Genomic DNA, 13,420 nt, shown 5'->3' with positions numbered 1-13,420 from the left:
TCTCCTGACCGGGAAGTATTATTACATTGCGGCAGGCACGCAGGTAACAAGAGCCATAAATTCGGCAGCATTGTTAAGGCATTGGCTCATCTTATTAAATGGATAAAATTGCAAGATACTTATAAAACCAAACAACTTTGCAATTGACCTTTTATTAAAAATTCTATAGTATTCTTCTTGTTGCCAAAGTGGCCGGTTTCCTATGCCAGGAGTGCACACTGCTTGCATGCACCGCTCTGAACCAGGTCAGATCGCCATCGCTGGAAACAGACAGACTCAGTGCCCATGTTCTCCTCCGGATGCTGCGGAGGCAAAATGGTCTCTGCTTGCAGCATAGAGAGCGCACGGTTCGGGCCATGGCTCCCTCAAGCCACCGGCACTCTTCAGCAGTGCACCACTTCCAAGCAAACAGGAAGCCAGGAGCAAAAGAGTGGTCCAGAGTAGTGAATATGGGAACTTAAGACATCACCTTTAAGGAGCTGCTTGGGCCATTGTTCACTTAGGGATGAATAATTCAATTCATGCTGACTGATTCGGTGTCTGATCGCATCCTCCATCCCATCACTTCTGCACCTGGCATCCCCAGTCTGGTGTCCTCGGCACTTACCAGGCCCTACGTCATGACGTGCGCTGGCTTCAATTTCATGGGGCTAAGTAAGCGCAGTGGCACCCAGGATGCTGACCCAAGATGTCAGAAGCATGAAGACTGATTTGTCCTGCCCTCCATAACAGCCACACAAAGGCAAACGACTCATGTCTAGTTACTCCTTTATTTACCTCCTGTGTTAAACCCACAACTGGTGTCTGTCAAATCTTTCCCTACCGGTTTTTCAGATGCTGGATGCTCCCGAGACATTTCAGATGCCCATTGACCATAATCGCCAGTCGGGTGCAGAGAGCTTCACATTCTTCCATGCTGGGAAGCGAAACATCATGAGTGAATGTCTAATATGTGACAATATTATTTACCAGGAGCAACCTGCAGCATTGCAGCTCTTGTGAAACTGTAACTCCCAGCATGCCCTGAGAGGCGCAGCTTGGCACGGCATGCTGGGAGTTGTAGTTGTTGGAATGCTGCATGCTGTCAATCACTGCACTAGGTCATTACTAAATGGCCGCAATGACTGACAAGTATTTGTGCCACTCATCTATACAAAATGTTTTGGAAAAGTTGCAGCTGATCATTCTGATCATACAGGGAGATTATGCAGAACCCCGTTCTGTACCTGTGAGAGGTCAGGACCAGAGAGCGCCCAGTTTTAATAATGTCCAGGATCAGGTTCCACAGGAAGCGTCGCGCTTTGGGGTCCATTCCTGTAGTGGGTTCATCCTGTAATCACATTTGGAAATATGGATTTAAGGCACACGAGGGTCCGTGTGATGATCGGCCATGTTTCATCATCCATGTCTCACCAGAAAGATGAAGGAGGGGTAGCCGATGAGAGCAATGGCCGTAGACAGCTTCCTCTTGTTGCCGCCGCTGTACGTTCCGGCTGGTCTGTCTGCATAAGGAGTCAGTTCCAGTTTCTCCAATGCCCATTTTACCACCTGGCATGGAAGAAAAATGCATTAATTTTAAGGCAATGCCAAAGATTTGTCACGGTCAAGACTGGAGCCGCCACACTCACTCTTTCTTCATCTTTCCATGGGATCCCTCTAAGACGGGTGTAAAGCTCTAGATGTTCCTGTGCAGTCAGCTCATCAAACAGTGCATCAAACTGTGGGCAGTACCCGATGCTCTGCTGCACCTGCAGAAGCTCCTTCAAGATGCTGCCACACAAGAAGAAGCTCCTGGTTATCAGGGATTGATCTTATGGTGATTGACGGATTTACCTCCAATAATGCCGAGTACCTGTGACCATTGATAAAAGCTTCTCCACCGGTCGTGCTCTCATCCCCAGTCAGCATCTTAAAGGTGGTGGTCTTCCCAGCTCCGTTTACTCCAAGAAGTCCAAAACATTCACCAGGCTGGACCCCAACACAGAGACGATCGACTGCTAGGATGCGGCCCATTTTACGGGATTTATACACCTGAAGTAGACCAGTTTTGTAAATATACGTGTTTGTGTACATGCAGATTGGTGGGGGGGTCTTTGTCCTGAGGGGTCTGGGTCCACAGATCGTTCAGTAAGCCGATCTGCAGTACGCTGCTCAGCAGGTAGAAACTCTGAATTTCTGCCAGACCCATACATCATATTTCATCGCGGCTTTTTGTGACATTGGTAGGGGGTCTTAGGACATAAACCCTCCACCAACACCACGCCACTGTTGTGCTACAGATTAGGCAGTACCTATCATACTGGAAACACCCCACAAGACCCTCCGTCTACAGGTAACACCCTACAAGACCCTCCATATACAGGGAACATCCCACAAGACCCTCTGTATACCAGAAACACCCCACAAGACCCTCTGTATACCAGGAACACCCCACAAGGCCCTCTGTATACCAGGAACACCCCACAAGGCCCTCTGTATACCAGGAACACCCCACAAGGCCCTCTCTATACAAGTTACCTTTGTTAGATTCTCGATCTTTAACATGTCGTAATCTGCTCCTCCGCGTAAAACTCTCTGCCTCTCGTTAGCCACATCTACGTCATCGTCCTCAATGGGTTTATTAGAAATAGGAAGACGCCTATAATGAAGTATGAAAGCAATGAGACAAAAACTCTGTTGATTCACAGATGCACCATGGACACTGCTACATAAGTCCAGAACTGCAGGGAGGAGAGGACTGGGGGAATTACTCCGCCTGCCCATAGACATAGGATTTCTGCATGAGAGATACCAGTCAGGCGGTCACGACCAGTAATTTTTTCAAAGCAGAATATGCACATTGGTTCTATAAAGCAGGTGGAGATCAGCAATGCCTGATGCTACTTATCTCCATGGGAAATACCAGATTGTACGTCCTTCCTGTCAAGCACTGTTTCCAATACTCATAGCCCTTGGGCAGACACCATATACAATGGTGTAACTATAGGGGTGGTGAGGATCTGAATGCATTTATGGGTCTGGTGTGGGGGGCTTGTATCCGTCTGGCAGCACTTTATAGTTACGCTCTGCGCGCAGACGTCAGACACAGGTGGCATACTCACTGTGGTTTCCGGAAGAAGTTATACTGGCACATAATGGTGATGAAGAAGCCGACGAAGCCTTCTATGGTCATGGCCACCAGCCCCCGGGTGACTATATCCCACTCAAATGGAGACTTCATCTTATCAAACTGACCTGGAGTGGGAAGAGAAGCGACAATTATAGGATTCCCGTGGCTGCATCTAACCTGCACATACCAAGTAACCTCGCATATTACTTTACGTATTCATGTGATGCTACATTCAAATCCAGAGCTGCAATTACAATTTTGCGGGTTTCCTGCCATCTCTTGGGCAACAGATCCTCACTTACCGCCATTGTTCAGATTGTGTCCTGTCTCATGGAAATGCGAGTTTACACTGGGCAAAGTAATGTGAGGCAAAATACACTACATCTAAGCAGAATTTTGAATGCAGCTCTGGATGATGAAGAATTATGTCCTACTCCATCTACAGAACTCTGCTTCTTTTTTTTTTGCACCTAGTACTGGTGTAAACATTAGATCTCTCATATCGGACAGTTATGCAGTGGATTGGATTGTGAATGCAGCTCTGGAAGGGATTGGAGTAGAAGACATAATGAATTTGTGGATGATGCCGGCAGGGTTTGGAGTCTTGCGCCCTTACCGATCTTTGCGTAGTACTCGTTAATATATTCATTGTACGCCATTTCCATCAGGCCGTGTCCGAGGTTGTAGTTGGGGAAGATGAGGAAACAGCTCTTCAGATAACTGTTAACCAACTTCAGGTCCTGGACAGAGAAAACGAGGATGAGTAGTTAGCATCTGACCGCTGCCGCTAGCTGGTGGTGATGCCAGTATGGTGCCACCTACTTTATCGTGTTCGAACAGCTGCAACAGAAAAGTGGCCACCGTGGCAGTAATGCCAATGAAGAGATTGATGACGATGAGGAAGACGTAGGCCGTGCTGGGCACTTCAAACCAGAAGGAGGCAGGATACATGATGGGGGTGATGGACCAGCTGCAAAACAACAATCCATAGTTATGGCATTAAAGGGGGTTCTCTGGTAAAAATTACCGTAGTTATATATTGGTTGGAAGGGTCGCACAAATCACTAGAGCTGGGCACTTTCATTTCTCATTCAGCAGAACATTGCCCCATTCATTCCTAATGAGGCTGCAAAGAGCTCTGATCACAGCTGATTAACCATTTAAATGCCACCGTCAATCCGTGACGCCATGAATTGGCCTGCTTATCGGTGCACTCCGACAGTGGCTCCCAACGATGCGATCGCAGAGAACCAATGAGCCACCTTGGCAGCTAGGTAAAGGGGTGTCTGCTGAAGGCCCCCCATATTACTCCTCTTATGAAGCCTAATCTCAGGTTAGGCTTCATGAGAGAACGTCAATTACACTGCAATACAGAAGTATATATATAAATACACATGATACATAAAAATAAAGTAAAAATTAGGGAACAAAAAAAATGAATGATGAAGCCATAAAAATGTTACAACATTTGTTTGATCAGTTAAAATAATTTACAAAAATGAATTGATTTACATTAAAAATTTAATATTAGATCATAAATATATAAAAAAAATTAAATCCTCCTTTTTGCCATATAAAATGATATATATTTTTTAAAAATATACTTGACATAGTCTTTTACTTGATCTATCAAAATATTGAAGTATTTAAGTGTTAAAAAAAAAAAGTCAGATTTTCTGTTTTTTTTTTTTGGGTTGCAGGGCTTGCAATAAAAGTGATAGAAAATGCTGAAAGTGCCCTAAAATGGTATTAAAAACTACAGCTGAGTGCGCAAAAAAAAGCAAGAAAACACTGACACGGCTCCATCCATGGAAAAAAATAATTTACCAGTCTCAGAATCTGGCGACATACAGAAAAAAAATTATATGGCTCTGGAAAAAGTGGAGAAAAAAAGCGCGAAAGAACAAAAAAAAATAAATAAAAAAATAAAATGAAAATTGCTAGTTCTTGAAAGTGTTAATCATTAATCGCCTGGTGTCAGATGGTAGAACTTACCCGTAGAGTAAGAAGAGGGACAGCACAGCTGGGAAGTTGGTAGGAGACGTGTATGCAGGAAGGTCAAACACGAACAGGATAATGATGCAGCACGTGGCGGGAACCAGATAATTCAGCTGAAAAATACAACAAAAAAGTGAATAGAAAAAAAACACAAAACCTTTTCTGCACAGAAAATCTTACAGACATATATCAGCACTATGGAGTTAGGAGGCCCCAATTATTATCCAATGTGTACGGGCCTTTATGACTGGCCACGGTTTCAATTTTGAGCTTTTGTTTTTTTCCTCCTTTTATTCCAAGAGTCATAACTGTTTTTTATTTTTCCATCCCCATAGCCGTATTTGAGCTTGCTTTTTGCAAAATGAGTTGCAGATTTGTAAATCACCATTCACTTTTTATCCTATGATGTACTGAAAAAAATTGGGGTGAAAGATGAAAACAAAAATATATATATATTTTTTTTTTTGGTGGGGGAAGGGTGGTTTTTAGCACATTCACTGTGCAGGAAAATTCACCCGATTATATGATTCTCCAGGTTGGTACGATTTTGGTGATAACAAATTTACAATTTTTTTTGTATTTTATTGATTGAAAAAAAATTCTGCACTTTGTAAAATGGAATGAAAAAAAATAAAAAAAGTTTATTTCGCTATTTTCTGAAACTATTTTTTCATCAACGGACCTGTGTAAGAGCTTGTGTTCTTTTGCTCGTCAAGCTGACATTTTTATTAAGAGAATAAATACATAATATATTTTTTATTTATTGTTTTTTTTTTTTTTTCTAAAACAAGAGATAAGAACAACTTCTCAATACCAGTCGGGGCATCCTCCACTCACCATATCCCAGACATAGTTGGCCAACCAGTAGATGACGGGATTGCAGCCGCTGACAAACTGCAGGTGCTTTGCCTTGGTCGATTTCTCCGCCACGAGGAACACGACGAAACTTGCAGGAACGAAGGACATGGCGACAATGATGAAAATCGCTATCACCACGTCTGTACCTTGTAACCTAAAACGTGGGCAAAAGGCGCACATGAGACGACCGGAAGGTGAGACGGTAATGGTCTATATCCATGGGCGAGGGCGGCGCATTACATACAGATAGTCCAAGGACAGACTGGCGCTGGTCTTGTTCATTGGATGATTGGTCACGGTGATACCGTAAGCGGCGCGGTTTCCTCTGGACGCTGGTAGGTTGGCCCTCAGGATGGCATTATTCAGTGCATTGAGATATGTTGGCATGCTGTGGTAACCTTTATTGTTGTAAAATGCCTAAAAATAAAAAAATAGGTTGGCGAACAGTGAAGGTTGTCAGAGCTGGGTTGTCAGAGGTTCCAGTAAATGAACAGACCTGTGCCGTGTGCCGAACCGCAATCTTCCTCAGCATAGGGGGCGCCTTTGTCCCGAATGATGCTGGGATAGATTTCTGCACATTTCCAAATGTCACTGCCCCATACCTACGTGTAGGAAAATTAGAAGATGCCAATTAGGAACCATTAAATAAAGGTGGATGGTTAGATCGCTGGCCTGCCACTCACCTATGTAGCCTGAATCGGTCGGAGGTATACAGTAGATATTCACTCACGTTCCGTCCGCTGATGTCCACCATGATGTCGCCGGTCACAACTTTCATCTGCGGAGGGTGACCACCAACCCCACTCGGGCAAGAGAAGCCCGTTCCTTGCATGGAACAAGTACACCTGACCGGCTCGTGGATGCGCCGGGGCAAAGACGGGGTGGTGGTGATATCTTCCGCTGTGGTAGAGAGGACAAAAACCACAATGTAACTGCAATCTGCACCAAAAAAGGTTGCAAGTGTGTGCCTAATTGGGGATGGTCTTTAGAACCAAAAACCATTTTAATATTTCTGGGATCTAGTAAATATTACCATACAATAGTAATATAACTATACACCTAAAAATGATCCAAAGAGCCAAATAACCCTCCAAAAAAGTTAAGAAAAGATATCACAATGGACAAAATGACAATTAAAACCATTGGGCAACATTAATGTAATCCTGCAAGAATCTTTCATGGAATCACGAGGGTAAATCAGCAGCAAAGTGAATGCATTTTAGTGGAGAAACACTATATTCACCTTTCCTGGCATGTCCATGGCTCTCTTACCTGCTCCTTTGCCCGTCTCTACATAACCTGGCCCCCTGCAGTGCCCCATATCCCACATGAATCGCCTTTTATGACTAGAAAGATGAAGGCCATGTTCCAATGTGCCAAAAAGCTGCGGCGTCTGCACTAAAATACGAAGTAGAAATCTGCTCCTATTATTGCGTTTTTGCTGCAGTTTATGCATTTTTGGCCATATTTCACACTGCCCTTTTTCTTTTTTTACATGAGATTTTAGTGCAGAAATGTTGAGATTTTGCATTTTTTTTTTTTAACGGCTTGCCATAATACCCTATAGGGAAAAACGCACCAAAAACGGCAGCGGTCAGCAGCATCTTTACTGCGCATGGGTTTTCATGAAAACCACATTGCACACTTAAAGCACCTGCACAAAAAAATGCAGAGAAAAAAATGCAATGGAAGCACAGCCTTTATCTAGTGTCTACCATCTTTTTCAGTACGTACATAAGTATCCTTACCAGGAAGGGATGGTGGTAAATAAGTCGTGGCATTCCACAGACGAGCAAAGTCCTCCTCGGTTGGGTACTCTGATGGCGCCGGAGAAGGTGGTGGTGGCACAAAGTTAGATAATGGCAGCCCCTGGGTAAAAGAATCCACGCACATGGCATCAAAGTACTGGGCTGCCAGCATCTTGGACTCGTTGCTGTTTAAGTTGAGGGATTGCACCAGCTGATCCAAGGTGCTGTTAAATGCCGTTTTTAGTACACAGGTCGCCCCGATACCAGACGGTAGGTAGAAAGTATTAACTAGCATCTGAGGACTGGCATCAGGGGACAGCTTCAGCCTGGAAGAACAAGCGAGGACACACGGAGAGGTGATCCGGGCAAATGGTACAATTTAGAAAGCATTTCTGGATATACTAATGCCCACACTGGCACCAGAATACACACAGTGCTATAATTTCCCTCCACGAGTGGTCACAGCGCATTAATAGATAAATATTTGGTGGGCTCGCTGCAGTAAGACTATGGCATCTGGGGGCATATTTTTCCCTCACTGCATTAATTTTCATTAGTGCTGCGTACGGCTTACCTGTACTCCGGCTGCTCTTCATTAGCGTAAGGTACAAAGTTCCCCTTGGGCTGCGTATAGTTGTGATACTGTGATGGCGACAAGATCAGTGGCGGGAGATCACCTGATGGAAAAAGAAAAGAACACACTAATTAGCAGAAATCCTGCCGACGCGTAGACGAGCTCATCAATAATGCAACTGCAGAGAGTAGAGCAGGAAGATGAATTACACCAGAGCCTGGGATAACATGTGGGCACAAGGTCCCAGGACACCGCTAATAAATGTGCTGAAAATAATAAGAAAAGCTTCATGAGAGTGCTAAGTTCTGGAATATCTCAAACAACAAAATAAAAATAAAAAAATCTAAAAAAAAATACAAGAATTACCTATTAGGTATCGCCACATTTGTAACTATCAGAACATAAAAATAAAAAATAAAATATTTATCCCATATGGCGAAGTAGAAAAAAGAAAACAAAAACAAAAAAAACGTACTCCAAATTGGTCCATAAAAAAAAAAATAGTTTTTTCTTGGTTTTTGGTACATCATATGGTAAAGTCAATTGTGTCATTCAAAACTACAACTGCAATGGATAGGTCGATTGATGTAATAGAAAAAAATAAATAAATAAATGGTGGCTTTTGGAAGTGAATGATAAAAAAATAGAAAAGAAAATAGAAAAGAAGCGCAGCGATGTAGAAGTGGCACTTACCGATTTCGGGCACAGACAACGCCACGGTCATGGCTACACATACAAAGAAAGCAGGGAGCAGGATTTGGGAGAAAAGAGCTTTGGTGTTCCTCTTGGCACAATGGAAACGTTTTACAATGAGCCCATGGAATTGCCGTAACTTCAGCCAGGACCCTTCCAGCTTGTAGCTGCCTTGGCCGTCCATGACCTGCTCTTCTACCTCCGGATCTACAAACCAGGATGATCATTAATGTGTTCTCAGAGCTATAAAGTAACAAAGTTTCTAAAATTTGCATGCATGGCTCCGATCACCCGGCGGATTGACCCACCATGCAGGCTGATGTTCTCTGCATCCTGGGAGGTGTCGAACAATGGCGAGTAGTCACCGTAGAACTCTGCGTACGCTCCACCTTCCTCTCCTCTCACCGATCCCACTGAAGAGGAAGAGCCCGAGCGCAAGGAACCCGGGGACTGACCCGCCAGAATTCCTGATGCAAAGTTGTTAAGTTCCACTTCGGGTTTGTCTTCTGACTCAGTGAAGGACGAGGGCTGGGTGCAGGAATCAGGCTGGATTACCTGCCTCAGAGTATCTTTCTTGGATTCCTTAATATCTACAAAGAAAGACGTTTCTATGAAGTAGTTTTCAGACATCATCCAAGCCCTCAAGTCTGGCTCGTATTCGGGGACTAACCAGCATCGCTGTTCTCCAGAGACTGGTCTTCTTCTGACACCTTGAGGAAAACTTCTTCCAAAGTGGTGTCCATTAGTCCAAAGCTGGTTAAATCGAGATCACCGAGGCTCAGCTCCAGGTGCTGGTAAGGGTCAACGCAACAACAGGGAAAACATTAAAAACGACAGCATCATGGTAGGAGAGTTCTGCTAACGTGAGATGAAAATGATTACTACTAAGTGTAGCAGTTGTCAGGTGTCCAAATCGATGTGAATATGAACCTGTCCGGTGTTCTTGCCACCATGCCTTATTACATTAAGGTTTCTAAACGTTCTCTGTATGCTAGATCTGCTGCATTTTACTACTGAAGAGTCATCTGGGTGGAGAAAATATAAGGGAGAGTCATGCAGCTGTGACAAAGTCACTCGCAAAGTGTTGGAGGGGAGGAATGTTTCACTGAGGCTATTAGCTTCAGTGATTTGAAACCCAGCAAACCAAGTGGTGCAAGGGGTTAAGCACCCATTTTAAAAGGGCTGGGTTTGTGTAAATGACCATAGAATGGGTGGGAGGTCGTTCACCATATCTCCACCCCAGGGTGTGCTCTGGGGTTTAAATCGATGGCCTGTTGACGCAGTGTTCAGTAGGGCTGGAGAGGCTGGCTCCAGTGCTATGTGTCTTGAAAAGCTGAACCATGTGTAATCTGTTAACCCCCACAGGCCTCTGGACTGCGCTCTCTATTTTTGTTTTGTTTACCCCTTTATGCAAAGAAAGGCCTGTTTGTTTTGATGGACTTGACAGCGATTTATGCCATGCCTTAATAAACCACTGAGAAATTTAAAGCAACACAGTTCCTGTGTCTACCTCCATGTGCAGCTGAGCAAGCTACCACATTCTACCACAGGTGGGAAAGATCCCCAGGAAGCGCATGTAGCGGCTGAGGACAAACTGCATATCCTGGGTAAAGGCAGCCATAAGCCAAGAAACGTTGACAGACAGCATGGAGGACCTGAGCTAGCACAGCAGTAGACCAGAAACCTGCTTATGCAACAGATATACCAACAGCAGCAGCAACAAGACCAGCTCCGACAGCAGCAGCAGCAGATGGAGTTGCTCGTAGAGGCGGTTCATGGAAGGCCGGAAAGCGGTAAGACGAGCCATGAAAAAAAATGACCCCGGGCGATGATGTAGAAGCTTTTTTGGCAGAGCAGGAGAAGTTGCCACCGGAGGAGTGGCAGAGACACTGTTACCGGCCCAGAAGCAACAGTGCCGAGAGCTGCTTCAGCGGAACTGATAATGTAACCACCCCAGTGACTCTTCAGCGGGAATCTGCATACAGCTCATGGCTTAGAAAAGTGAATTTTGCAAATTTCCTACATCAGATTCACCACATGGGGGCAAGTTTATAAACTTTCACAGCTCATGTCATAAGGCATGGTGGTGGTGGTTTAGAGACCAAACACAACCTGACAGGCTCACTTTAACTCCTTCTCAACATCGGCTGTACATGTAAGGCAAAATTGGGTGTGGGTGTATTTGGGGGGGAAACATGAATGCAGGATGCAGATTGGGTTAAAAAAAAACTTTGGCATTGGCTTGTCTGTAAAAGTGTGATCTATAAAGTCATAACATTTCAAAAGCCATATGGTGCATAAGGTAAGTGCCAAATGCCGTATGGATAAAAAAAAAAAAAAAAAAAAATGTTATTAAAAATGCTGGAATTACTGTTTTTTTTTTTGGTCACGACACTTCCTCCGAAACAATAAGGAGTAATCAAAGCTTCGTATGTATCCCAAAATTATACCACTGAAAATGACAGCTCACCAGGCAATGTGAAAAAAAAGCTATGATAAAAATGGTTATTCTACCAAGTTCTGAATCTTTTTTTAACCACTAAAAAAAAAACACAAGGACTTATAATTTTATAAGTTAAGTACCTGGAAGAGACGCTCAAAGCAGCCTTTCCTTACGGACTCGCTGGGGAGAATGTAGGACAGCTCAGTATTGGTGTCTGACATCAGAAGACAGGAGGCCACGTATTTCTTAATGAACTGAGACACCCGTGGTTCAGAGCAGGGGCTCATACACGAGTTGGAGCCGATATCTAAAGAGTAAGTGATAAAATGCTGACAGATCCAGCCATGTGGCAATGCTCCGCCTACGAGGAGCCATTTATCACCCACCTGGACCGCTCTGCTTCTTCACCACGGTTAACTTATAGCCGTCTCCGTAAGTACTCTTCAGAAACAGCGGAGAGCCGCAGCACTTCAGCTTCCCGTGAGAAATAATGGCAATGCGGTCACCCAGAAGATCCGCTTCATCCATGTGATGGGTGGAGAGAAGGATGGTGCGGCCTGTGATACAGGCATTGATCAATAGCACCTACTGGGGAGCCCAGTATTAACCAATGAGTGAAACAAGAGTCCTACCTTGTTTGTACTTCAGAATAAGATCCCATATCGCCCGCCTGGCATAGGGGTCAACGCCGGCGGTCGGCTCGTCCAATATCACAGCTTTGGAGCCGCCAACGAAAGCGATGGCTACAGACAGCTTCCTTTTCATCCCTCCGGAGAGGGTCTGGACCAGAGAGTGACGCTTGTTAGATAACTCCAAGTCTTCAATCATCCTGCAGAGGAAATGAGAGGGAAAATAAATCTGGATCTCAGGATCGGCCGGAGACCTGAAGGTCAGACCCCCCAACCAAATCATAAAAATAAGTAACAATAGTTTAAAAAAAAATTATGTAAAAACTAAAATACACATAAGTTCAAATACCCCACCTCCTTATCCCAATGAACAAAAAAACATATTGGTATTTGCCTCATCTGTAGGAGTCCAATCTATCAAAATATATATAAAAAAAAAATTAACCCATACAATAAACACAAGAATATATAAAACCAGAATTGCCACTTTTTAGTCATCTGGTCTTTTTTTTTTCTGTGCTTTAGTATATTATATGGTAAAGTGAATGGTGTCATTCAAAACTACAACTCGTTCGGCAAAAAACGAGCTCTCGTATGGCTATAGGGATGACCAAATAAAAAAGTTATCATTGAAGAATTGACAGCTGAAATGAAACATTTTATGGGAGTGGAGCAACAAGACGCCCTTCGTAATAAGGAAACGCAAGCCGGAAAATTTCTTCCGAAATGGAAGCAGTTTATTGTGAACTGTTGTTCACTAAATGAAAAAAAGAAAATGGTGGAACCCTTCACTTCTACAGCTTGGTACATTTTGGAGGATCTTAAAAATAGCCCGGGACCACTACACTTAAATTAAAGAAGGGGAAGAAAGAGTAGGGTAGAGAAATCATTAGGTAAGGGTTTATAGTACGAGTATAGAAGGATTACTTCATCACGATGGCTTCAATAAGATAGAATATCAGCTAGATTTTATGTCAGCTTAGTTGATGTAAGTTATAAAGTTATATGGTTCTTAATTCTTGTATTGTTTTTATTACCAGTCAATCCTATGAGCATTGTCATTATATACCCAGTCTGCGTACGGGTATCTGATAATTGTCTTTAATCGGGTTTGTTCTTATGTTTTATGAAAATACCAATAAAAAATATATATTAAAAAAATAAAATAAATAAAAAAAGTTATATCTTTTTGAAAAGAGGAGTAAAAAAACTAAAGGCAAGAAGGAAAATGAAGAGGTAAAGGGGGATCAGACTGCAGATCCTCCACTAAAACTAGTCGTCATTCAGCTTTAGTCATTGTGCAAGCATCAAACGCATAACGTACAGGTGGCATATGTCCAGTGGATGAATTTAGCAAGCCACAATGTC

At 43.5% G+C, this 13,420-nt stretch overlaps 1 protein-coding gene across 1 annotated transcript in view; it reads right to left on the bottom strand.

The window, feature by feature from the left end:
- Positions 1 to 13,420, bottom strand: part of ABCA2 (ATP binding cassette subfamily A member 2) — a 74,886-nt gene that overhangs the window by 2,736 nt on the left and 58,730 nt on the right. The window contains exons 23-44 of the mRNA XM_073640622.1: positions 12,056 to 12,252; positions 11,810 to 11,980; positions 11,564 to 11,730; positions 9,651 to 9,771; positions 9,289 to 9,570; positions 8,981 to 9,187; positions 8,288 to 8,390; positions 7,714 to 8,039; positions 6,649 to 6,865; positions 6,462 to 6,567; positions 6,210 to 6,382; positions 5,945 to 6,119; positions 5,105 to 5,220; positions 3,932 to 4,079; positions 3,726 to 3,849; positions 3,102 to 3,234; positions 2,518 to 2,638; positions 1,853 to 2,031; positions 1,629 to 1,770; positions 1,414 to 1,548; positions 1,227 to 1,330; positions 824 to 916 (exon numbers count right to left, since the gene is read on the bottom strand). Of these exons, the coding sequence (XP_073496723.1) occupies positions 824 to 916; positions 1,227 to 1,330; positions 1,414 to 1,548; positions 1,629 to 1,770; positions 1,853 to 2,031; positions 2,518 to 2,638; positions 3,102 to 3,234; positions 3,726 to 3,849; positions 3,932 to 4,079; positions 5,105 to 5,220; positions 5,945 to 6,119; positions 6,210 to 6,382; positions 6,462 to 6,567; positions 6,649 to 6,865; positions 7,714 to 8,039; positions 8,288 to 8,390; positions 8,981 to 9,187; positions 9,289 to 9,570; positions 9,651 to 9,771; positions 11,564 to 11,730; positions 11,810 to 11,980; positions 12,056 to 12,252 (3,540 nt within the window). The remainder of the gene's footprint in view (positions 1 to 823; positions 917 to 1,226; positions 1,331 to 1,413; positions 1,549 to 1,628; positions 1,771 to 1,852; positions 2,032 to 2,517; positions 2,639 to 3,101; positions 3,235 to 3,725; positions 3,850 to 3,931; positions 4,080 to 5,104; positions 5,221 to 5,944; positions 6,120 to 6,209; positions 6,383 to 6,461; positions 6,568 to 6,648; positions 6,866 to 7,713; positions 8,040 to 8,287; positions 8,391 to 8,980; positions 9,188 to 9,288; positions 9,571 to 9,650; positions 9,772 to 11,563; positions 11,731 to 11,809; positions 11,981 to 12,055; positions 12,253 to 13,420) is intronic.

The sequence above is a fragment of the Phyllobates terribilis genome, unplaced genomic scaffold, assembly GCF_046119375.1.
Source record: "Phyllobates terribilis strain yellow unplaced genomic scaffold, ASM4611937v1 Scaffold_7__3_contigs__length_470593459, whole genome shotgun sequence".
NCBI classification, from domain to species: Eukaryota; Metazoa; Chordata; class Amphibia; order Anura; family Dendrobatidae; genus Phyllobates; species Phyllobates terribilis.
Note: the sequence above shows the minus strand (reverse complement) of the source record. Positions and strands in the feature narration are given on the sequence as shown.